The 26,772-nt window shown below is 39.8% G+C and overlaps 1 protein-coding gene across 2 annotated transcripts in view; it reads left to right on the top strand.

Annotated features, from left to right (window-relative positions):
* PROS1 (protein S) overlaps nt 1-26,772 on the top strand; it is a 65,744-nt gene continuing 38,972 nt past the window's right edge. Inside the window, exons 1-2 of one of the 2 annotated variants that reach the window (XM_014858500.3) lie at nt 1-364; nt 24,690-24,847. In XM_014858500.3, coding sequence (XP_014713986.3) covers nt 289-364; nt 24,690-24,847 — 234 coding nt within the window. In that variant the 5' untranslated portion in view covers nt 1-288. Of the gene's footprint in view, nt 458-24,689; nt 24,848-26,772 lie in introns of both variants that reach the window. The other variant, XM_070508531.1, reaches the window with a different exon arrangement.

The raw sequence follows: 26,772 nt of genomic DNA, 5'->3' as shown, positions 1-26,772 counted from the left end.
CTGGGGGCGGGAGCGGGCGGTGCCCTCCGCTCCGGGCCCCACTGTCCCCAGGCTGCCCCCCGGCTCCGGCTGGCCCCGGCTGGCCCCCGGCTCCCGCTGTGCGCTGTGCGCAGCCTGCAGAGAGCGACGCCCGCAGCCTGCAGCTCCGCCGCCCGCCGCGCGCCCCCGCCCTCGCCGCCCGCCCGGGTCCCCGCCGCGCGCCCCCGCCCGGGTCCCCGCCGAGCGCCCCCGCCCCCGCCGCGCGCCCGGGTCCCCGCCGCCCGCCTGGACCGCCCCCGCCTCTTCGCCATGAGGGTCCCGCGGGGGCGCTGCGCTGCGCTGCTGGCGTGCCTCGCCCTCGCGCTTCCCGTCTCCGAGGCAAACTGTGAGTAGTCGCTAGCGTCCCTTCTGCTTTGCCCAGCCGCGCCGACTCGACCGGGAGCCCTGGGGGCAGGATTTTCTCTCCTGCGAAGTTTGCGTAAGTCCCGACCGTCATGGAAGCAGCGCGGTCTCCGGGCGGCTTAACGGTGGGCACGGTCGATACCTGCCCTGCTCTGGGATCCTGTGTTGCCTCCAGGACAGGTTCAAGAACCTAGGTGACGCTGAGTGCCAGTGAAGGAATTAGGACGCCCACCCATTTGCCCCAGACACCTGGAGCTCGCGGTCAGAGGGCAGGGAGGGGCGCGTGCCAGCGCGGAGCAGGGAGGGAGCGGCAGCCCACCCTTGGCAGGAGCGCCGGTCCCAGCCAGCCCCCTGCTGTCCCCGCCAGCCCCCTGCTGTCCCCCGCCTCTCTCTTGCCACTTCTGGACTTTGAGTTTGTTTTGCTTATCTCACCATTGACAAACGGATTGTTTTAGGATGACTGCGGGTTTGCATAGTAGATCTCGTTTTCTAACCTTGAAATCAAAAGGACTGTTAAATATTGTATTTCTCAGATTATTTTGTCCTGAGGATTTTTGACGCTGACTGCCACTAATCTGAGTTCGTGTCGTGAATTCTTTGTACTCTATTTTTGTATTTCCAGTTCTTTATTTTCCCATGCCTGGATCCAAAGCAGGATATATTGAGTTTTCTCTGAAAAATATATAAGGAATATCGAGGCATTTAGTACATTTTATTCGTCAGTTAATTCGTTTGTTTTCTAAAGTTTAAGCATGTTCATTGATTAAAAATGCTTACTTGTGCTTTGTTTTATTCTCAGGAAATGGCATAGGGGAGATAAACTCTGAATTACAAATAACTTCTAAGCTGCCTAAAGCTCCAATGTAAACTTTTCAAAGATGGTAATTTCAGGAGAATTAAATAGGAATTTACTATTTTTTATTAATTACTGATCAGTATGAATATCAATATTTTAAAATTCTAATTTAAAGGCTAAAACATTATTTGTTGATCATATATTAAATAGCAGAACTTCAACATTCAAACCACTATCATCAAGCCTATATGTGCGCTACAGGCACAGCCTCATTATCTGCATAGTTCATTAGGACAATCACATATTCACTTGGTAACCAGTGTGTTGGAGAGGAGAAAGAGACAAAATTGGCATGCCACACTTACTTCTTGTCATCCCAGGAATTTTCTAGGCCCTTTCTTTTTATAGAAATCGTTACATTTTCAAGTAATCTAGGCAGAGTTAAAAATTATGTGTGTTTGTGTGTATTATATACAGGTATTCAAACCATGTATAGAGAGAAATATGCTTGCTATATATAGACTCTGATAGAGTAGATAAGTTAATTCTATGTCACATAAAGAGTAGTTGGCCCTATAATGCCTTCATTTAAAAAAGTATGATAGTTTAAGTGGATTAAAAAGCATCTTGGTTTACTGATGAGGAAACTGGGATACAGATGGAATGTTTTTACTCCTTTACATTTTAAATTTGAGATAGAATTCTCAACATTTGATTTATTATTCATTGTTTGGTCCATAGAAATATAGTTGTTATTTAAAGAAAAAACGTTTACAAATCACACTTTTAGTTTTGAGAGAGTTAGAAATCATCTCGTTTAACCTCTTCATTTTAACAGTAAAGAAATTAAGAGCTGTTAACTGACTTTCCAGACATTATGTATGTATGTATGTGTGTGTATATATATATATATATATATAAAGAGAGAGATTTAAAATATATACTCTCCACGTATTTTATATCATTTCCCACTACGGGCTGTGGTGAAGAGATGTCCACTTTGGCTGTGCTACTTTGGCTGTATTCAGACTTCCACTTCTGAGTGGGTGCAGTCTGCCCTCAACATTACTGAATCATATTTTCCTTCTCTTTTTTTACTCTCTTCTTTCCTTCTCTAACTATTCCTTTCACTGTTTCTCTTTGTCTTTTCTTAAATTCTCTTTATTTCAGAGTCCAAAATGTTGCACTGATGGAGAGATTTTATGAAGGTTAGGTTAGAACTGGGGTTGGTGTTGGAAGAATTAGAGACAATTTCTGGTATACGACAACAACAACAACAACAAAACCCTATGCCGTGTTCTCTTACCGTTATTTCTATGCTAGGAAACACAGTAATGCTTTTCATAATAGGCCTTTTCTGTCCACCAAGTTCATTACCTTCTTTGTAGCTAAATGATCTATATACATACTTAAACTTTCCAAGTATCATGAGAAAAAAATATTATGAGAAGCTTGATAATACACGTATCAGTATTCTTTAGGTTTAAGCCACAGTAACAAACTCTTGCTAACTAAAGCAGAAAGAAAGAAAGAAAACAAAGAAAGAAAAAGGAAAACAGAAAGAAAGAGCAGGCAGGCTAGCTGACTGAGTGGACTGATTTATTGGAAGGCTACTGAGTGGCATGCTGAGTGACCAGGCCTAAGGAAGTCTCGGGCATTTAGGTGGTCTATGTAGTGGGAACGCGCGTGCTCAGTTAGGAGCCGCCATCGGATGACTCAGTTCTAACTGCCTTCTCTGCTCCTGGTTCAGAGTCCTAGAAGAGAGAGCCTATTCCTTTGGGCTGAGTTTGTCTCTGGAGTCCTGTGACTCCAACTCACTAGCTTCAGGTAGAGTGCCAGAAGGACAGCTTCCACAAAGGATGGATGCTGAGAAGGAAGCATAGACAAGAGAAGTCCACATACACATGTGCCCTTCTCTATAAACACCGTTTGAAAATATAGCAAATATAATGCAAATATCTCTAACATAATGCATATAACTAATGTAGCAGAAAGGACCCCCTCCTCAGTAGATTCCAGTCACCACACTCAGAGAGGAGGCTCAAGGCTCCCGTTTCCTAATGTACGATCATTAGTTGATGTCCATGTGTCCTCTAGTTCTGTCACAATCCCAAGTCAGTGTGCTATGCTTTATGGATGAAATGATACATTGTACTGTACCAACACATCCTATATGCCAAAATAATAGTAGTATAATAATAATAATAATAATAATGATGATAATAAAAGATAAGCAGGGGAGTACAGGTCTCTCTGGTGGCAAGTTGGAGCTGATACTTGTGACTCCCTCCTTCCCTACCCGGTGCGTCTCTCTCTTGCTCTCCGGCAGTTCTTCATGTCTGTTTTTTGTCTGCTCAGTGAGATGAACTACACCCTTATTCAGGAAGGATCTGACCCCTGTGATTCCTACCTGTGGATGGTTGTATCTGTCTCTTCTTTTACCATTTCTACTGTGTACAATAGTTATCCTGGAGGAGCAACACTCCTTCTAATACTGATTTACATGTGACAACAACACTATTTTGGCTTGATTATTGTCATTCCAGTATAATACTCTTTTTTTTTAAAAACAGGAGTAAAGAACTTGAAATGGCTGCATAGCAGTCTCAGCTTCTAATTTCGTGGAAAATATATTAGGTCCCTAGTGAATGTATTCCTCTCTGGTTTCCAATTTCTAAATGAGCAGAACTCAGTTGTAATAAAAGCAAAAAAATTTGAGAATAGGTAATTGAATTATGGCTGTCATAACAAAGTACTACAAACTGGGGCCTTAAACAACAGAATTTATTGTCTCACAGTTCTGAAGGCTGGAAATCTGAGATCAAGGTGTCAGCAGGATTGGTTCCTTCTGAGGGCTGTGAAGGAAGATTGGTTCCATGCCCATCTCCACCTTCTTGTAGCCTCAGAAATTTCTTGGCTTATAGATTACATAGGCATTCTCCCTGTGTTTTCATGTCATCTTCCCTCTGTACATGTCTATCTCTGTTCCAGATTTCCTCTTTTGTTAAGGACATCAGTCATATTGGATTAGAGCCCACCCTCATGACCTTGTCTTAACTTGATCATCTTCAAAGCCCCTATTTCCAAACAAGGTCATATTCACAGGTACTGGGGGATTAGGACTTCACTGTCTTTATAGAGGACACAATTCAACCCATAGCAGTCCCTAAGCATCATATCATGACCAGTACTTTTTCCTTTCTACATTCATTTCTGACCTGTGTATTTTAGTTTTAGGAAAAAGAGCACCATATATATGTATATATGTGTGTGTGTGTATATATGGTGCATATATATGTATATATATATTGATAATACACATATCAGTATTCTTTAGGTATAAGCAACAGTAACAAACGCTTGCTAACTAAAGCAGAAAGAAAGAAAGAAAAGAAAGAAAGAAAGAAAAAGAAAGAGCAAGCAGGCTAGCTGAGTGGATTTATTTATTGGAAGGCTACTGAGTGGCACAAAAAATAATATATATATTTTTTAATGCTGTTTTATGAGGAAGGTTGATTGACCCTGAACTAACATCTGTTGTCAATCTTCCTCTTTTTTTTTCCCTCCTCAAAGTCCCAGTCCATAGTTGTATGTCCCAGTTGCAAGTCCTTCTGGTTCTTCTATATGGGATCAGTCCACAGCATGGACTGATGAGCTGTGTGTAGGTCTGCCAGGATCTGAACCAGTGAACCCCGGGCCACCGAAGTGGAGCGCACGAACTTAACTGCTACACCATGGACTGGCCCCTGAGCATCATACATTAATGATTACTGGTACAGAAAACATACCCCATTTTTATTTTACCACATTTTGGAAGATAGTGTTGTGTCCCAAAAGGCAGTGACTGAACCCTCAATAATTGGTCAGTCCATCATTACATAAGGTTAGCTCCTTCCACATATTAGGGTACACGATAAGAAAAAAATATAAATGAAACTGATGAAAACCATATAAATCATCCCAATGACTTATTTCCTGGACGGAGGAGTTAAATCCTTATTTAGAGGTAAAGTTGTGTGGCTTAGCAGAGAGCGTTGAATAAGTCTGCCCATAGTGGTGCTGATAAAAATTTAAGTGCAGATATAGAAGAAATGTCTCCCTTCTGAGTACAAATTGCTGTTCCTCTGTGGTAAAACAGCCCTAACTAATCAATCACCCACCAGGTATCCGATTGCATTTTGCAATATGTCCAATTTCCAAGAGCAAAAGAATAGCAATTCCATTGACAAATTTGGTGTTTTTTGAGTAGTGAGACTGGTGCACCTTAGTGATGGAAAGACTGTAGTTGAGTCAATATGTGGTCTCCATCTTGCGGCCAGGGCTGCTTTTTTTAAATGAATATTGAACAAACATTAGACTGAGTGACACAAAAGCCGGAGGGCCATACATAACCCACAGACTTATGTGTTTGGCTCTCATGGCATTTTAAAAATCAGAAGATTTCATCTAAAAATTTGGTTTTGGGGCCAGCCCAGTGGCGCAGTGGTTAAGTTCACATGTTCCGCTTTGGCAGCCCCAGGTTCACTGGTTCACATCCTGGGTGCCGTGCTGACATGGCACCGCTTGGCAAGCCATGCTGTGGCAGGCATCCCACATATAAAGTAGAGGAAGATGGGCATGCGTGTTAGCTCAGGGCCAGTCTTCCTCAGCAACAAAAAAGAGGAGGATTGGCAGCAGATGTTAGCTCAGGGCTAATCTTCCTCAAAAAATTAATTAATTAAATAATAAAATAAAAATTTGATTTTATGATTCCTCTTGAAAAACAAATGAAGGCATATCTGGCAACAGTGGGCCCACATTTCAACATGTTAAGATTCAGCTGGAGCTGATTCGGAGCTGCCTTTTTTAGCTGGAATATACCCTTTCCAGTTTGCCACAGTTCCTAGTATCCACACTGTCTCTCACCAAATTCTCTTCCTTTGTTTATGGTTCCTGTCTGACACTTGCAGAGTTTGGGGCTTGTGGCCTTTGCACTAGATTGCCTTGAGAAGAAACACACTGACGATCACTAACTGGGTCATTCCCTCGCCTCCTGTAATTAAGAGCTCCTCTGGTGTGGACTACCTTCTGAGTGTGTGCTGGAACACAGATCTTCTCAGCTCTGCCCAACTCTTGCCCGTGCTTCCTGGTTTCTGGGCTGGAGATCTAGCTCGTTACAGGTCCTTGAGCAACCTGACACACCATCTGCAGCTGTCCAAAAAGTAGAATAGACCCTGATCTCAGATAATTTCTCATTCTAAGCAAAGTGCACAATCAGAAATACTGCTTTATGTCTGCCCCTCGTGAGGGTTTTGTTTTCCAGTGCTCCTCAGGATTACTCTTGAGACAGGCTGTGGTTTGTTTGATCGTTTCTGGCTATGGCTTTATAGCAGGTCTACCTCTGGCTCGTGTTGGTACATTACACAGAGGCATCCATAAAGAGATTTTCGCCTTCATTTGGTTGGTCATAGGCCTTTCCTCATGAGCCCATAAGGGAGCTTGAGGGAGGGGAAGTCAAGAGAGGGAGGAACCTGCACAGCCTGCTTAGTTGGAAAAGATAGTCTCCATTCCTGATGAGATGTTCACACTGCATGGTCATCAGGTGTCCTGTGGTCAGATCTTCAGACCCAACTAAAGTCCAAAGGGATACCAGGAGCAGTTTCTCAAGGAGAAACAAATTACTTGCTGAAGGAAATGTGGCTTACTCCCAATCATAGGAATCGCTACTAAGTTCTTTTGGCGCTTGTTACAGTCTCTCAAGAGCGCCCTGCCATCCTAAGGACAATCTGAGCACAGCTGGATCTGATGAGTCATTGGCTAGGCTAAATGACAGACTACTTGAATTGAACTTTGAACTAGCTGAGAGCATTCTGTTATTCTGGTTCCCATCTGCATTTTGCAGCTTTTAGACTCATATGGTAAATAGATCAGAGTAGAATGCCTAAAAAATGGAATATGCCTCAAAAATAAAAGGTACACCAAAAGAAGTTCTTCTTCCATCTTAGTGATGGACACCTAGGTATATAACAACTTGTCTCCCACTTGGGCAGGAATATTCCAACACGACCAAAATGCTGCTGAAAATAATTCAGTGCTCTCAGGCCCAGGAAGAGAACCACAGTTTGGAGTCTGAGTCTGATTGAGCCTATAGTTAGGCAGTTTTAGGACAGAATTCTGCTTATCAACTGACCCCCATAAGCCTCAGTTCTAACCAGTGTAGCTGAGATCCTAGATGTTTTGCTTCCCCAAAAGGCAACACCTAATAATCACTAAGGGTTTTGGAATATGTCTTTAGTGCAGTTATCTTGCTTTGGAGAAAACTAGGAGAAAAGTTGACAGTACACAGGATGTTATTCAAGGACATCTCTTCTCTCCTTCATTCAAGAGGTTCTGGAGCCATCAACTGATTCAAGATTGGTAATTAAGGACAGGTGCTGTTTGTTTTGTGACTGAAATACAGTCTCTATTTGCTAACCCAGGGAATTTTTGAGTCAATGACTCAGTGAAGAATTTTGTGAGTTCTTTCCATCTCATTCTAGGGAGATCTTTGCTTGTTAATAATTTCTCCAAGATTCGATCACTACTCTCGTCCTGCCTTTGAGTCACGTGAGTACAGGCTGCTGCCTGAGCTCAGCCACCCCAGCGTCTCCCCATCGCACTGAGATCTGGGAGCCCACTTGCACCACAGCCCCTCCCACCGGCGTTTCCCATCTCGGGAGAATCACCAGTAAAATGCTTTTTTAAAATTCCACTGATTTTCTCAATAATCTACTTCTATGATAATCATGAAAATACATTCTTTTCTTCCACAGTGAGGAGTGGGATGGATGAGTGAGGAGGTGACTAGGTAGGAACCACATGAAAGAGTCCAGTCAGCTTGTCTGTCTCCTAGTTTCTGTGAATTCTTCCTTTTATACCATGCCAAGGAGTGTCAGGCTTTCAGTGTTGTTTAGTGTATGCCCAGGTTTTGTTGAGAATGGCATTAGCCAACCAAGCCAACCGTAGAAGTGAAGCTGGTGGCCCCAGCTAGCACGTGGAATGAAGTCAGGAAAATTAATACATTCAGCTTGATTCAAAATGATATATGCCTTTTTGTATTACTTTTCTATGGCTGTGTAACACATTACCACAGACTTAGTGTCTTAAAACAACACAATTTATTATCTCATTGTTTCGTAGGTCTCAAGTCCAGGAACCTCCCAGGGTCTCACGAGGGGGCCACTGGAGGTGAGATCCGCCTGAGGCTTGGAGTCCTCTTCCAAGCGCACTGACTGTTGGCAGAGTTCAGTTTCTGGCAGCTCTAGCACTGGGGCCCTTGGCTCCTGACGCCTCCCCCCGTTCCCACTCTGGCCCTCTCCACAACATGGCAGTTTGCTTCTAGAAGGTCAGCAGGGGCATCTGTGGCTGCTGCTTGTTTCTTCCTTCCCTTTCTGACGTCTGAACCTGGTGCACAAGGCTCGTGATCTGGAGGTTTCCAGATCTTTTAGCCCAACTGAGATCTCCCTGCCTCTCTCCTCAAAGAGGGTCGTTCTCTGTCCTCCCTCTCCGGGGGTCCCTCCTGTTTGGAAGACTCTTCCTCTTCATCATAGTCCCCCAGCCATCCCAGGCAGCTGTCCAAAGGCTCCTCAAACTTTAGGATGCTTTTTAAGATTTTATTCCTCTGTTTTTAGAATCATGGATTGGCATGTGATAAAGCTTTCTAGGATATTTATTTTCCCATTTATAATAAAGGGTAATTAGAAAATTGTTATTTTTTAGATTGCTATTTTCTAATATTTTAAATATATTTAAGGCTTCTTTTCTCCTCTCTTTTGCTTTATTTGTTATTTTGTTCAAGGAATAAACTGAAATACTCTGTCTTATCTGTGTGTTTTTTGCTTTCATTAGAGCCCTCTGATTTTTAGAGTTCAGGAAGGAGCAAATGAGTGCATTATTGAATAACTTCTATTATGGGCATTGGTTTAAACTTTTCACAATCTCATATTAGTTAGGATAAAGTATGCTATGGAGTGATAACACTTTAATCTTCAAATTAATCTCCAGATTACCGAATCTTAGTGACCTAGCAAAATAGGAGTTTATTTCTCAGTCACGTAAGGTCCTGTGTGGTTTGTGTGAATCTCTTCCATCTTTAGTTATACCATCCCATACACGTGGCCTTCAGTGTCCCTGCCAGAAAAGGGAGCAATGGAGGAGATGTACTTGTTTTTACCTGTCTTAACAGGGAAGTGACAAAACTCACTTCTGCCTCCAGTTTGACTACCCAAACCCAAGAAGGCTAGTGGACTGTTTGGTCAGCATTTTCTCTGTAACAAACATTTTTCCTCTGAGGTTAAGATTGTTTCTTCCTCTAAAAGAAGCACAAATACTTATTGCCTGTTTAACCTTCAGTTATATACATCACAAAGTGTGAAGTTGTTATAACTATCTGCACAAAACATGGGATAGAGAGAGTGCATAATTAACTATCCTACTAATACACCAATTGGGGACTGAGTATAATGACACTGAGTTTGCTGTTAATGTAGTAGGGTGAAAAAAATATGGTAACAGCTGATACTGAAATTATTCCTTGTGGTGAGAACTGTTATTATTTTAGAAATTACCTTGAAAAGTGGCTTTAGGGTTAGAAAGTAAAGTCCTAAAAACATGGTCTATAACTTTGCTATTCTCTGAATTACCTCCTTGTTTCTCATGTCAGTTTTCTTTTTCATGCTGTTGGCAGTTTTTTTCCTCCATATTTCTGATGATTCTTTATTGTCTCTTCATATTTAAGCAACAGTACTGGGTTGGTTTTATGCGACTTGTGTGGGTTTCTGCTGCTGTTGTACATATCGATCTGGTTTCCTGCTAGTCTTTCTTCTAAATGAGAGAGTTAGCAGGTAGCTCTGTATATGTTTATTAGTCAATTCACGTATACAAATAATGTTGACTGGGTCCACTCTGAGTGTACCGCTTCATGTACTTTGGAATGTACTGGGAAACTGATGCCACTGGACTTTCACATCAATCCCCGTGCTTCTGGGTGCCTTTCTCTCACTCTGCTGATAATGCTGTAGTAGAGTCTTTCTGGGGCTTCTTATTTCCAAAAGGAAAAAGAGTTCTTACTTCTGTCACATCTCTATGTGTGTTATGGGTCAAGGCTTCCTCTCCTTTGTTTTATCCATCAATGGGTTTTGATTAGTTTCCAGCTTTGAGAATTTGTTGAAATCACTTATGTAACAATGACCTTTTCCATTCTCTCTAGTGTTGTAAGTTACTCTTTTTAAAAACTCTCTTAGTATCATTTTAATGCAGTCTTGGAGGAGGAAGAGATAAATGCTCTCTGACATCATCAGCCATAAACACCACTTCCCATGTCTTTAAAGAGCAGCTGGAAATAGTCACTAACCTCCTTGCCTTGTGTGTTAGCTCAGACTGCTCTAACAAAAGACCACAGACCACGTGGCTTCAACAGGAGAAATTTATTTTCCCACAGTTCTGGAGGCTGGAATGTGCGAGATCAAGGTTCTGGCCAATGCAGTCTCGAGGACTCTCTTCCCCCCTCACAGACCGTCCTCTCTCACTGGGTCCTCATGTGGCCTTTCCTTGGTGCCCATGCGTGTGGAGGAAGAGAGAGCACGAACTCCCTAGTTCTCTTCTTGTAAGGACACTAATTCTGTGGGGTCAGGGCCCCACTTTTATGACCTCATTTAATCTTAGTGATTTCCTTAGAGGCTGGTTTCCAAGGACAGCCATACAGGGATTACTGCTTCAACATGTGACTTTGTGGGGGCGGGGGGCACAAACACTGGGTCTGCAGGACCTTGTCAAGTAGAATGCAATGCTCATTTTATGTTTTTTGCTGTTTATGGAAGGTGAAAGGTAGGTTCTTTTCCTTTGTCTCTGGCTGCTTTTTTTTTTTTTTTAAATGGGCCTGAGTTTCTATATGTTAAATGTACCTTTCCTCATTATTGTCTTATTCTTCTTTTCCCTGACTCCTTATCCTCATCATTTTCTCTCCTTTCCTTGATAAGTTATCATTTTTTACCATTGTTATTTAGACTGTGTCTTATAGCCTTTTAGAAAGTCAACAGGGAATTCTGAGAGGCTTGCAGAAATGGTATTGAGTTATAAACACCTACTCGATGCTATACCAGTATTCCAAATAATCTCAATTCCACATCAGTGCTTTAAAAATAAAAAAAGTAATATCCATGGTGCCAGCCCGGTGGCCAAGTGGTTAAGTTTGCACACTCCACGTCTGTGGCCCAGGGTCTGCAGGTTCAGATCTTGGTGCGAACCTACACAGCTCATCAAGCCATGCTGTAGCAGTGTCCCACATACAAAATAGAGGAAGATAGGCACAAATGTCCGCTCAGGGCCAGTCTTCTTCAAGCAGAGAAGGATTGGCAACAGATGTTAGGTCAGGGCCAATCTTCCTCACCAAAAAAAAATAGGTAATATCCTAAGAGTCTACAGGTAAGCCATTGAGATCTAGAGTCTCTCTGAGCCTCTGAGAACACTTCAGAGTTGCTGACTGGAGAGATCTGGGGGAGACTGTAGGAAGCGGGATATTGCAGAGTAAGGCCAACTCTTTCATCACTGCCTTAAAAAATATCCAGGAACAGTTTGCCTGTTGCTTTTCCAAACATAAGTACACACATAGGCCAGTGAACTAATAATATTAATTGATGCCATCCTGACAAAATAGGTCAAACAGAACAAACACAAAGCATTTCCTGTGCTGTAACCTCTGGCACATGATGTAAGATCAGATGGTGTTTTGGTCTTCTAGTGTGGCAGGAGATGAAAAGGCAGGGAGAGCTGGCTGAGTGTCTCCCGCCGTGGCCTCTCTCGGGGAGTATGGCCGGTTTGCAGTGCGAGGTCAAGAGAAGAAAAGAGGGCTGCAGAGAATTCCTCTTCATGCTTTGCCAAAGTCTGAACTCTGGGTCCCTTCAAATATCTTAGTTTATCACTCACCAATAGCAAACAAGTCAAACAAAAGAAATCGTCAAGGGAGATTTTCTGGGTAATAAGCTGCCTGTTGCTGTCTTTTGGGTAGAAGTATTTGTTGTTTTGGAAGGAATAACTAAAACGTACCACTTTCTCTATCTATGGCAAAATCAAAGGTTTTAATCTTGGGGAGACAATGCCATAGGGTTTGATTTATTCTTTTCTTTTTTTCTGGACTAGGGGCTGTAAATTAAACGTATAATTAAATTTTGGAGTAAAGAGAGGTCCACTTCACTTCTGTTGTGGCTGCAGAGTTCAGGTGTTGTTTCCCTACTCATTCATTGATCTGTTCCAGAATAGGGGTCAATGGTCACATTTTTAAAATGCCACCAGTGGCCTTCCTATTTCTAGATAAACGCCAGCCCTCACCCCTTCTAATCCAAATGTTTTAGAACTCACCTTTATATGTGCAACATAGAAGTCAAAGATTGTTTCCTCCTTTTCTCTACCAGATTCAAATCCTTATCTAGGCCTGTCTCTTATGATCTTTGACTCTCTTAAAGTATTTCTCATCATCCTGTTTATTGCTCACTCCTCTTGAAAGACAGGGGTATAATTCATCTTTAGAGAATATTTTTTAACGTTTTTCTAACCCTTAACATTATAGTATGAGAAGAATCAGTTGCCCAGTAGCATAGTCCTCAATATGAAACAAAATGTGAAATTTAGAGAAAAGCAAGTATAACTCCCTTTAAAAAAAATGCAAAACCTAAAGAAAATTGAAGAATAACATACATATAGACATATCATTTCTTTCTGAAAGCTAACACAAGCTTTTCTGAAAGTTGGAAATAATTATATAGGCTGAAGAATGCCTAATTAAAAGTCTGTGTTTAGGTGTTTTTTAGTCCTTGCCCCGACATTTTTTAATATCCCTCCTCAATTAGAAATATTCTGTGATAGAAATCTTTATTTAAAAATGATAGATTTTGCAGTTTGTTAATGTGATTATATTTTAATTTAATTTTTTAAATTGAAGTAATAATAGTTTATAAAATTATGAAATTTCAGTTGTACATTATTATTGTCAGTCACTATATATACGTGCCTCTTTACCGCTTATGCCCACCCCTCAACCCTCTTCCCCTCTGGTAACCACTAATCTGTTCTCTTTGTCTGTGTGTTTGTTTATCTTCCATATATGAGTGAAATCAAAATTGTGTTTGTCTTTGTCTGGCTTATTTCGCTTAGCATAATACCCTCAAGATTCATCCATGTTGTTGTAAATGGGATGATTTTGTCTTATTTTATGGCTGAGTAGTATTCCATTGTGTGTGTGTGTGTGTGTGTGTGTGTGTATAAACATACCACGTCTTTTGTTATTTATTTATTTATTTATTTATTTTGTGTGTGTGTGTGTGTGTGTGTGTGTGTGTGTGTGTGTATGGTTGGCCCTGGGCTGACATCTGTTGCCGGTCTTCCTCTTTTTGCTTAAGAAAGATTGTCAGTGAGCTAACATCTGTGTGTCTTCTTCTGTTTTGTATGTGGGATGGCACCGCAGCATGGCTTGATGGGTGGTGTGTAGGTCTGCGCCGGGGATCCAAACCTGTGAACCCTGGGCCTCGGAAGCAGAGCACGTGAATATACCACATCTTCTTTATCCAATCATCAGTCGATGGGCACTTGGGTTGCTTCCATGTCTTGGCTATTGTAAATAATGCTGAAGTGAACAGAGGGGTGCATAAGTCTCTGAATTGTTGAATTCATGTTCTTTGGATAAATACTCAGTAGTGGGATAGCTGGGTCATATAGTATTTCTATTTTTAATTTTTTGAGAAATCTCCGTACTATTTTCCATAGTAGCTGCACCAGTTTGCATCCCCACCAGCAGTGGATGAGGGTTCCCTTTTCTCCACGTTCTCTCCAATGTTTGTTGTTTTATGTCTTGGTGATTATAACCATTCTGATAGGTGTAAGGTGATATCTCATTGTAGTTTTGATTTGCATTTCCCTAATGATTAGTGATGTTGAACATCTTTTCATGTGCCTGTTGGCCATCTGTGTATCTTCTTTGGAAAAATGTCTATTCATATCCTCTGCCCATTTTTTGATAGAGTTGTTTCTTCCTTTGTTATTGAGTTGTGTGAGTTCTTTATGTATTTTGGAAATTAACCCCTTGTCAGGTATGTGATTTGCAAATATTTTCTTCCAGTTGGTGGGTTGTCTTTTTGTTTTGTTGATGGTTTCCTTTGCCTTGCAGAAGCTCTTCAGTCTGATGTAGTCCCATTTGTATATTTTGTCTTTTGTTTCCCTTGCCCAAGTAGACATGGTATCCAAAAAAGATCCTGCTAAGACAGATGTCAAAGAGTGTACTGCATGTATTTTCTTCTAGGAGTTTTATGGTTTCAGGTCTTACATTCAAGTCTTTAATCCATTTTGAGTTGATTTTTCTGTATGGCGAAAGATAATGGTCTACCTTCATTCTTTTGCATGTGCCTGTCCAGTTTTCCCAGCACCATTTATTGAAGAGACTTTCCTTTCTCCTTTGTATGTTCTTGTCTCCTTTGCCGAAGATTAGCTGTCCGTAGATGTGCGGTTTTATTACTTGGCTTTCAGTTCTGTTCCATTGATCTGTGTGCCTGTTTTTGTACCACTGCCATGCCGTTTTGATCACTATAGCTTTGTAATATATTCTGGAGTCAGAGATTGTGATGCCTCCAGTTTTGTTCTTTCTTTTCAGGATTGCTTTAGCTATTCGAGGTCTTTTGTTGCTCCATAGGAGTTTTAGGATTCTTTGTTCTATTTCTATGAAGAATGTTATTGGGATTCTTATTGGGATTGCATTGAATCTGTAGATTGCTTTAGGTGGTATGGACATTTTAACTATGTTTATCTTCCCAATACACATGCATGGAATTTCATTCTATTTCTTTATGTCATCATCAGTTTCTTTCAGTAATGTCTTATAGTTTACATTGTATAGGTCTTTCACCTCCTTGGTTAAATTTCCTAGATATTTTATTCTTTTTGTTGTGATTGTAAATGTGATTATATTCTTGAGTTCTCTTTCTGTTAGTTCATTATTAGAGTATAGAAATGCAACTGATTTTTGTAAGTTGATTTTGTACCCTGCAACTTTGCTGTAGTTGTTGATTATTTCTCATAGTTTTCCAATGGATTCTTTTGGGTTTTCTGTATGTAAAATCATGTCATCTGCAAACAGCAAGAGTTTCACTTCTTCATTTCCTATTTGGATTCTTTTTATTCCTTTTTCTTCCATAATTGCTCTGACCAAAACCTCCAGTACTATGTTGAATAAGAGTGGTGAGAATGGGCACCCTTGTCTTGTTCCTGTTCTCAGAGGCGTGGCTTTCAGTTTTTCCCCATTGAGTATGATGTTGGCTGCAGGTTTGCCATATATGACCTTATGATGTTGAGGTATCTTCTTTCTATACCCATTTTATTGAGAGTTTTTATTATAAATAGATGTTGGATCTTGTTAAATGCTTTCTCTGCATCTATTGAAATGACCATGTGTTTTTTATTCCTCATTTTGTTGGTGTGATATATCACATTGATTGATTTGTGGATGTTGAACCATCCCTGTGTCCTTGGTATAAATCCCACTTGATCATGGTGTAGGATCTTTTTAATGTGTTGCTCTATTCAGTTTGCTAATATTTTGTTGAGCATTTTTGCATCTTTCTTCATCAGTGACATTGGCCTGTAATTTTCTTTCTTTGTGTTGTCCTTGTCAGGGTGATGTTGGCCTCATAGAATGTGTTAGGAAGTGTTCCATCTTCTTAAATTTTTGCAATAGTTTGAGAATGATAGGTGTTAAATCTTCTTTGAATGTTTGGTAGAAATCTCCAGAGAAGGGGCCAGCTTGGTAGCGCAGCAGTTAAGTGCGCATGTTCCGCTTCGGTGACCTGGGGTTCGCCGGTTCAGATCCCGGGTGTGGACATGGCACCGCTTGGCAAGCCATGCTGTGGTAGGTGTCTCACATATAAAAAAGTAGAAGAAGATGGGCACGGATGTTAGCTCAGGGCCAGCCTTCCTCAGCAAAAAAAAAAGAGGAGGATTGGCAGCAGATGTTATTTCAGGGCTAATTTTCCTCAAAAAGAAAAAACAAAAGAATCTCCAGAGAAGCAATCTGGTCTTGGACTTTTATTTTTTGGCAGGTTTTTTATTACTGTTTCAATCTGTTTACTTGTGTTTGGTCTATTCAGATTCTCTATTTCTTCTTGATATGTTTTGGGAGGTTGTATGAATCTAAGAATTTATACATTTCTTCTAGATTGTCCAATTTGTTGGCATATAGTTTTTCATAGTATGCTCTTTTAATCCTTTGTATTTCTGTGGTATCCTTTGTAACTTCTCCTCATTCATTTCTAATTTTATTTATTTGAGCCTTCTTTCTTTTATCTTAGTGAGTCTGGCTAAGGGTTCGTCAATTTTGTTGATCTTCTCAAAGAACCAGCTTAGTTTCAATGATCCTTTATACTGTTTTTTTAAATTTCTATTTCATTTATTTCTGCTTTAGTTTTTATTATTTCCCTCCTTCTGCTGACTTTTGGGTTTGTTTGTTCTTTTTCTAGTTCTGTTAAGTGTAGTTTAAGATTATGTGTTTGAGATGTTTCTTGTTGCTAAGGTGGGCCTGTTTTGCTATGAATTTCCCTCTTAGGATCGCTTTTGCTGCATCCCATATGAGTTGCTATGGTGTATTTTCATTTTCATTTGTCTCCAGATATTTTTTTATTTCTCCTTTAATTTCTTCATTGATCCATTGGTTGTTCAGTAGCATGTTGTTTAGTCTCCACGTGTTTGTCACTTTCCCATCTTTTTCCTTGTAGTTGACTTCTAGTTTCATATCATTATGGTCGTAAAAGTTGCTTGAGATTATTTTAATCTTCTTAAATTTAGAGGCTTGCCTTGTTTCCCAAAATATGGTCTGTCTTTGAGAAGGTGCCATGTGCCTTGAGAAAAATGTGTATTCTGCTGTTTTTCGATGGAATGTTCTATATATGTCTATTAAGTCCATCTGGTCTCATTTTTCATTTAATTCTGCTATTTCCTTGTTGACTTTTTGTCTGGATGATCTATCCATTGATGTGAGTGGGGTGTTGAGGTCCCCTACTGTTACTGTGTTGCTGTTAATCTCTCCCTTTAGCTTTGCTAATAGTTGCTTTATGTACTTTGGTGCTCCTGTTAGATGCAAATATAGTCATAAGTGTTATGTCCTCTTGGTGGAGTGTCCTTTTCATCATTATATACTTCTCCTCTTTGTCTCTCATTGTCTTTTGTATCTTGAAGTATACTTTGTCTGATGTAAGTATGGCAAAACCTGCTTTCTTATGTTTGCCATTAGCTTAAGTATCATCTTCCATCCCTTCACTCTGAGCCTGTTTGTCCTTAGAGCTGAGATGTGTTTCCTGGAGGCAGCATATTGTTGGTTTTTGTTTTTTAATCTGTCCAGCCACTCTGTCTTTTGATTGAAGAATTCAGTCCATTTACATTTAGAGTGATTATTGATATATGAGGGCTTAATACTGCCATTTTATCTCTTGTTTTCCAGCTGTTCTGTATTTCCCTTGTTTCTTGTCCTGTGTATTTCCACCTGCCAATTCAGTTTGGTGGTTCTCTATGATGGTTTTCTCAGTATTTATCATGTTTGTCTTTGTTCTGATTTTTCGTTTAGTGGTTACTGTGAGGTTTGTATAAAAGATCTTATAGATGTGATAATCCATTTTTGGTTAGCCTCTTATTTCCTTAGTCTACTCAGGTTCCATCCCTTTCCTCTTCCCTGTCTAAGTTATTTGTTGTCACAGCTTATTCTATTTTATGTTGTGAGTTTGTGATTGAAATTAAGTGATTATAGTTATTTTTGATGTTTTCCTTACCTTTATTTTTAATGTTATAATTAAGTGTTTGCTAACCTCTTCTGATAGAGAGCTATAATTTTCTGATTTTGTCTGTCTGTTTATCTCCTTACTCTAGGCTTTGTTAACTCTTTTTTTCCCCCGGTATGAGGGCCTTCTTGGTCATTTCTTGTAGGGGAGGGTCTTGTGGCAATGAACTCACCCAGCTTTTGTTTGTCTGGGAAAGCTTTTATTTCTCCATCATAGCTGAAGGGCATTTTCACTGGTTGGAGTATTCTTGGCTGAAATTTTTGTTCTTTCAGAATTTTGAGTATATCATTCTCCTTCTCCTAGCCTGTAAAGTTTCTGCTGTGAAATCCACTGAAAGCCTGATAGGAGTTCCTTTGTAGGTTATTTTCTTCTGCCTTGCTGCCCTTAATATTTTTTCTTTGTCATTGACTTTTGCCAGTGTTACTTATATATGTCTTGGAGAAGGTCTTTTTACATTGATGTAATTAGGAGTTCTATTGGCTTCATTTACATGTAATTCCACCTCTTTCCCCAGGTTTGGGAAGTTCTCAGCTATCATTTCCTTGAACAAGTTCTCTGCTCTCTCTCCCTCTTTTCTCCCTCTGGAATACCTATAATCTTTATGTTGCATTTCCTAATCGAGTCAGATATTTCTGGGAGAATTTCTTCATTTCTTTTTAGTCTGAGTTCTCTTTCCCCCTCCAACTGAACCATTTCTATATTTCTGTGCTCTGAATTGCTCATTCTGTCCTCCATAATATCAGCTCTACTATTAAAGGATTCCAGATTTTTCTTTGTCTTATTCATTGTGTTTTTCGTCTCCAACATTTCTGTTGTTTTTCCATAGTTTCAATCTCTTTTGCGAAGAATTCCGTCTGTCCATTAATTCTATTCATGATTTCATTGAACTGTCTTTCTGAGTTTTCTTATGGCTCATTGAATTTCCTTTTTATAACTATTTTGAATTCTCTGTCATTTAGATTGTAAATTTCTGTGACTTCAGCATTGATTTCTGGATGCTTGTCATTTTCCTTCTGGTCTGGAGAGTTGATATACCTCTTCCTGCTGTTTGATGGGGTGGACTTGTGCCATCGCATGGTGGTAGTATCTGGTTGCATACTCCACCCACCACCATGGTGGGGGGGAGCAGGATCTGTGTATTCTGAGTCATGTGTGACCCCTGGCAGATGTGCCTGTCTGTTGGAAGCTGTACTGACAGTGCCTGTGTGCGTTTGCCCACTGGCTGCTACTGGTTTACACATATAGGCCTGCAGGTACTCTTGCGGGAGTCCCCTGCTCTGGCTGGCTGAGCTGGTGTGCCAGGTGGAAGGGAGGAAAGGGGTGCTTTCTTTTGCTTTTGCGATCCTAGGTGCTCCTGCTCTGCACTTGCTATCTGCCCACCTTGGCTGCTTGGCTTGGTGTGGATCCCTCTGTTATTGCTTAGCTGCCTCGGTGTGGAGCATTCCCACGGGGTGGGAAGCAACTCTGAGAGTGAAGGTGTTCCTGCAGAGGGCTGCCCTTTCACCCCCCCCCCCTCAGATTTGCACACTGGCTGCTGCATGAGGTCTCGTGCCCTAGATTGCCGCCACTCAGGAGGGAGAGAAGATCCCCTTACCTCCTTCCATTGCCTCCCGAGGGTGGGAGGCTGTTGCAGCACCCTCACCTTCAGACATATGGCTGTGTGGGTCTCTCAGACATCTATTGTGTTATATGAATGTCCTCTGTTGGTTTATGAATGTCCATTTCATTCTATCTTAGGGGGAAGAGTCTAAAGGAAGAGCTCACTCCACCATGATGCTGACGTCACTCCCAATATGTGATTATTTTAAATAAAATTTGTTATTTCTGGCTGTATGGTTTCCCCTCATTATTAACTAAAGGTTTTCCTATATGGCATGCAATTCTTTTTTCTCAGGCTTTCAAGGAAAACATGCCATTTCAACAGTAGAGACATATGAGGCACAATTATATCTCAAAATATTATCTAGTTGTTCTGTTTGTACATTGAAAGCCATTGTCCCCAACTCCATCCCACACTGAAGGAGAAACAAAGATTCAAACACTCTGCCAAACCAAATGCTAGCCAAAGGTTCTCTTCTCAGACACATTCTTTTAGGGGCAGTTTTTCATTCTTGGGATGCCAGATAAGAACGGCATAGGGAAAGGAGAGCAGAAAGCAGAACTGAAAATGAAATGAGCTTTTGGAGGGAGGAATCTATGAGATGAGAACCATCTTTGCAAAGGACAGGAGAGCAGAATGGAAGAGATTCAGAGCATGAGCTGCCATAAAGCTGGGACCTCCTCCATCTGCAACCTCACCCTCATCTGACTGACCTGCAGATCTGTGGTCCTGCCCACCCTGAACAGAAGGTAGAAAGCTTGGATACCTAAGTGCAGAACGGGGCCTGAGGAAGGGACCTCTCCTTGACCATGGCGGAACTGAATTGGACAGTGGGGGAATTGTCCTATGAGCAGAGGCGATGCTAACCCCACTACCCCACTGTCCTTATTACAGGTGCTTAAATTAAGACCAATAACAATAAATTACTTTTTTGGAGGTAAGACAATCAAATTTATGCACGAAAACAAAGATTTTCCTCCATAGAAAATATTGAAGGGAACATGTGAAGGCCGTGAAGACATTTTCAAGAGAATTCCAGTTACTGTTTGAACAATAGTTATGTTATTGGCGTAATAATTGTTCAACCTGCTGTGGTCACTATTTTGAGGGGATGACTCAGATAAGTTACAAATTCAAGTAGATTCAGTCATACTTCTCATCTTGAATGTTTTATAACTAAACGTCATAGCCTGAAATTTTGAATCTGAATGTAACACTTTTCAAGCAACATACTTGAGTTTTAACAAGGACTTTCTTGTGAAAGTTCTTAATCCAAAGAAGGGAAAGACACAATTAGAGGCAGTGTGGTAATGCAAAAAGGGCTCAGATTTGGAGGCAGGCTTGGCTCTGCTCTCAGTTGTGTGAATTTGGCAAAATTGATTCCACTTCCCTGTGTTTTAGTTTGTTCATGATTGAAATGGGAAAATTACTATCTATTTAGAACAGTTGTGATGAGGATTAAAGGCGATAGTGCAAAAACAGCATTCAGGTGCTTGGGTGCCGTGGGTATTAGTATGATCAGTAATGGAGCTTTTTAGACCTTCCTGCAGGCCAGCAGGGTGGATGCTTTGGGCAGATCGACTTTGATCCAGCTGGCAAAAGCCCTTCTAACCACGTTTTTGTCTCATCCTACAGCCATGTAGTTCTTAATTTGGATCTGTGATATGTTTGTAACTTTTTGACAAGGTGTAGTAGACTCTTGTGAAAGCACACTCTGTTAGATGGATTGGTTTATTTTATAAAGGGTAGTACATGTTTTATTTAAGACATCAAACTTGTCCACTCCATAATCACATAATTTCTTTTATAAACCAAGTGCATTGTGGGCATTTGGTGGAGAATACACAGAAGAGACACCTTCTAGGAAGGTGGATATATTTAAATTCCTGTCCCATTAACACCACTTCCTAGCTCTATGACCTTGGGTACATCTTGTAACCTCTCTCAGCTTCAATTTCTTCAACAGGAAAATGGGGATGATAATTCTGTCCTGTAGTTTATTTCATGATTTATGTGAGAATAAAATGAAATAATTAAAATACACTTTAAAAATTATTAAGCACCATGCCAATTAAAAGCATTATTGAGTTGAACCTAGATGAAATAAAACGTAAACTTTCAAATTTAGACAAAATTATTTTATTGTTAGCATCAGGATCCTTTAGGTCACAGGTGTAACAATTCTTCTTTTTAACATTCCTCTTGTCAATGGAGTCAATGGGACTTGTGCCTGTTTCTGAGCAGCAGCAGGTGGTAATCACGTGTCTGAGCATTGGGATGCCTGTGATCTGTCGGACTTTTGCTGCCTATTAGCTTTGTAACTTAAGGCAAACATCTTGCATGCTCTTTACCTGAGTCTCATCATCTCTGAAATGATGGCAGTTAGTATGTTTCCTTCTAGTTTTATAAATTCATGTGGGCTTTCCTTTAAACCACTGCCTTGTTCTCCCTGGACAGTTGAGAACTTCCCCTTTCACAAACATGAATCTAGTGTATGTTATTACACCTGGTCTGTGGCCTGCAGTGGGGGCCTTTAGAGGGAAGGAGGTATGCTTAAATATCAGTATTAAACTCTCAAGTCCAAAACTTAATATTCTGTGAGGAACAAATGCCAAAGAGTGGTGTTTATGGTTTGTTTCTAAGTGCATTTGACCTTGATTTTTTGTTATTGCATCAATGTATTCATCTTTCAAAGAAAGTGTCGTTGTTTTCCCAGAAAGACTAATATATTTGCTTTGAAGTTCAGAAGAGCCACGTTTTTGCTATGTTTATTGTAAAATAGCTTAAAACTACTTCAGATGAAGAGATAATCGCCCATGTCAGACTCGTTCACATGGGCTGCCGTTTACCCGTCAGTAATACGCTTGGCGGGCAGTGTGCTCACAGAATGGTGTCTTTTAGACACACAGCCTTGATTTAATCTTTATCTTAATGAATAGTGATAAAAATGGTCAGGTTGGGTTAAAAATTTAACCCAAACAGTTTATTTACTTAGTCATCACATTTAAACTTCTGTTTTGGCAAGTAAGAGAAATAAAGTAACACTACTTACTTCACTGTTGAAAGTTGTTCAATTATTCAACTAATAATTATGATGATTGTTGATTAATTAGTCCTTTTGCTTTTCCTTTTCTTCCTTGTATTGTCAGCTTTTGAGTATTTATTTCTTATTATTTACCAGGTAATAAGAGAAATAACAGAAAATAAATTTAGCTGTTTATATTATTTGCTTATCATCTTAGTGAAAGAATCACTTGTGGTTAAAATCAGAATTAAAAAAATTTTTTGTAGATTTTATTTGTGCTTTTAAAATTTCCAATAAAAAAAAATTCAATTAAAAAACAGTGGTATGGGTGACTTTTTCTTTGTGTGTTTCTGTGTTTTCCAAATTTCCTGCAATGCAGCCATATTACTTTCCTGAGTAGAAAATGGTAAATTTTGCAGTGGTGTTCTGGAGTCAGCTTATACTGGCTCACATGGGCCAGTTGTTAAATTTTCAGGAATTTTGTGAGCCAGCTGTTAAGCATAGCTGTTTAAAACGATTAAATTACATAAACTTACAATTAAATAAATTATATTAAAAAAGGTAAGAAAAACAGTATTCTATTCACTTACTGAAATAATAAACCAAAACTTCATACTCTCCATTCTTCAAATATAATTGCAATCAGTAGTTTGAGGGTCTTTCTAAACTCTTTTCTGTGTGTTTGTCCACATGGTATTTACATATCTACAAGTATGGCTGATGTGCATAGGATTATGCTATAGGTGTGCATTCCACAATTTGTGTTTTTAAACTTAATAATATGTCTTGGACATCTTCAGTACAAGAGCATCTTCTTTCTTTTTAATAGCTGCATATCATTACACAGTACGGATGTATTATAGCTTATTTTTCCATTTCCTTCTTGATAGTTATTTAGGTTGTTTCTAATTTTTTCATATTATGAACAATCTGTCAATAAACATTCTATACATGCCCTTTCCAGCACAGGTGCATATGTGTAGGACATAGTTGGAAGCAGAATTGTTGAACTGAATAGTAAATGTGCTTTAAATTTTCAGATATTACCGAAGTACCTTCCAATGATGCTTACCAGTTAAATTCCTGTCACCAATGTACAAGAATACAGTTTCCCTTTGCCCTCATCAAAGTTGATATTATCAGTCTTTTAAATTTTTCTAAATCTAATAGGCAAAAATCTAATTATTTTTTAAAGTTTGCATTGAACATCTTTTCACATTTTTATTGCTCATTTAAATTATTTTTCTGTAGTTTATATGATTTTCTTTATATGTTTTTGCTTACATTTTGTTTATACTATTTAAATCATTTTGTATTTAATCTTGCATATATTCCTGTATCAGTTGGCTTATTGTTTGCTTTTTTTAATTTGCAAAAGTTGCTTATAACTTCTGGATGTAATTTTTTCTATTCTATATGATGCAGATATTTTCCTCCAATCTGTTGCTTGATGTTGAAGTTTGTCATGTTATTTTTGTTGCTGTTCTTCAACTGTTTAAAATTTTTTATGTAGTTGAAGTTACCGATGTTTTTCTCTTTGCCTTCTATTTTTTGTACTTTGCACAAAGTCTTCCTTTTTCCATGAGTTTTTATTCTCTTGTTTGTATGAATAATCAAGTGTTTTACCCTATCAGACGTCTTTTAAATAGCTGACTGGATCTCTGTCTCCACAGAGACCATGCAAGTTTCCCGTTAAAATTGAAAGAGTTTGTTACTCTGGCTTTAAAGATGGTGTGGCCACGGCTGATGTGGCTGTTGTAGCATGATGCTTTTTCAATGTGGTCGTGATATGGGAAACATTAAATACCGTCTGGTACTTGGACCTCAAGCACAGGCTTGAGCAATTTGTGTAGGTCATTATACACGTTCTGTAGGTGCTCAGCAACCTGCTCTGATTTGTGAACTGAAGAGCTTACGTATCTGCATTTTTTCTCAGTTCAACTGTACTGATTTTAAAGGTCATACAATTCACAGGCAGAAAATGATTTTAATCATCATTGTTTAGTAGAATAATATAGGTGGAGAAATGAAAGATTTATTCATATAAACTTATTTTTCCTTTAGTTTTGTCAAAGCAACATGCTTCACAAGTCCTGGTTAGGAAACGCCGTGCAAATTCTATTCTTGAAGAAACCAAAAAGGGTAATCTTGAAAGAGAATGCATTGAAGAACTGTGCAATAAAGAAGAAGCCAGGGAGATCTTTGAAAATATCCCTGAAACGGTAAGAATTCATGAAAACTAGTAAGTTAGCATACCTAGACATACAGTTACAGATGGGCCATTTCCAGCTTGAGTCTCTGTTCCCTTGTGTTCCTTTTTAAAGTTAGTGAAAGAGTCTATCACCTTCCACATGTGACCACTGAAGCCTTTCAGGAGGAAGTACCTTCAAAAGAAAGTGGGCTTGTTAGGAAGACACTCTCTCCAAAAGCAATGTGCTCTGACCAAAATACAATTCAATTATACCTAATTGTCAGAAAATGGTATTGACCTCAAGAGTTTATAATTACTTTCTTGCAACCAGAATTTGTTAGTATTGGGTGGAGGGGGAGACATCCCGAGTATAGTGTGTGCGTGTGCGCACATGTGTGTGATTGCATTGTTATCGCTATCCTTCCTTAAATCTCTCCTTTGGCGTTTTTAACCAGGCTTTAGAAATAGACCCTCTAATCCAGAGCTTGGCACGTAATAGGCACTCAGTGAATGCTTACTGAAGAATTCTTTACAGTACTGTGTTCTCTCAGTATAAATTATTCCATAAACCCTTGGGGAGTTTCCAGAGCCCATTTCATATCATCCACAACCCCTGGGGTTAGAATTTATATCTTTCATGTAGAAATTTTTCCAAGTTAGTCTAGAAGAATCTAATCATAAAGACTCCTAAATATAATCCAGAAATAGAGGACCCCTAGACCTTTTGTATAATCCCCTAATTTTCCTAGAGAAGGATGTTCTGTAACATGTCCTGTGGATAGCAGGAGTATAAATAGTGCCTCTAAGAATTAGGGTGAGGATGACCTTGAGAATTCCAGTTTGATAACCTTCAGGTTACCTCAGATATTTTCCCTGAGGTGAACTGTGTAACCAAAAGGAGATGAGGGAGAAAACGTGCAAAGTACCTCCCTTATCTCCGCCGTGGCTCCCGGGACGTGAGACTAGTTGGGAGAGAGTGAGCAGGAACCATTTGTCTGTACTCAGAGCACTTGCCCAAGACAGTGAGACCTGTGTTCTCTGGGATGCTCTTTAATCCTTGTATCTCCACCTACTCTAATAGGTTCAAAGGGAATTTTTCCCAAGGTACCCAAAGATTTGTTTTTAATACTCTCTGGGATTGAATCAAAATGTTTCCCTCTTAGTTTTGTTGCTTTTTGTGCATAAACAATTGACAAGACAAAAATATTTTATTCCACACAATATATGAGTGTTCATTGTGTAGGAAACAAATACACATACACACACGCACACACAAAAAAAACACACACATTTCTTTTTATTATAAGAACTGAAAATATATCCCAAAGTAGAACAAAATAATGAACTCCAATATGCCTACCTCCCCTCAACAGTTATCAACAATCTGCCATTCTTGTTTTGCCTATTCTGTACCCCACCCACTCCAAATTTTTGCTTTGTTTTGTTGGAACATTTTAAGGCAAACCTGCATGCCCAAGACATCATATTACTGTATCACCCATAGCTACTTGAGTATGTATTTCTAACACTGTACCCAAGTTCTTAGAGCTCAGCCTCAAAGTAGCAAATGAGGAGTGAGGCAGAAGGCATAGAGAGGAAGGAAAGAGTGGGAAAGAGAAACTCATTGATGTGCTTCCTTTCCTGCACTCATTCTGACAATGATGTTATTGACAGAAAAGACTGAGATGATAGGGAGAGTAAGGAAGAAATGGAAGACATGAAAAAGAAATTTGTTACTGCTTCTCACTTTCTGTCCTGACCCAGCCTCTCCCCATCCACATCCCTAATACCCCAGTCCACATCTTCCATCTCTACCCCATTTCTTCCCTTCCCATTGTCTCTAACATATTCCTTTCACCATCACACCCTCTCCTTTTGAACACATTTGTTGTTGCTTACGCTCTTGGCTTTTGTTCTGTAGAAGACAACACCTCTGCCTGAATTACTTGGTGGGAG

Source organism: Equus asinus, chromosome 5 (assembly GCF_041296235.1).
Source record: "Equus asinus isolate D_3611 breed Donkey chromosome 5, EquAss-T2T_v2, whole genome shotgun sequence".
NCBI classification, from domain to species: domain Eukaryota; kingdom Metazoa; phylum Chordata; class Mammalia; order Perissodactyla; family Equidae; genus Equus; species Equus asinus.
This window is presented reverse-complemented; position numbering and strand designations above follow the sequence as displayed.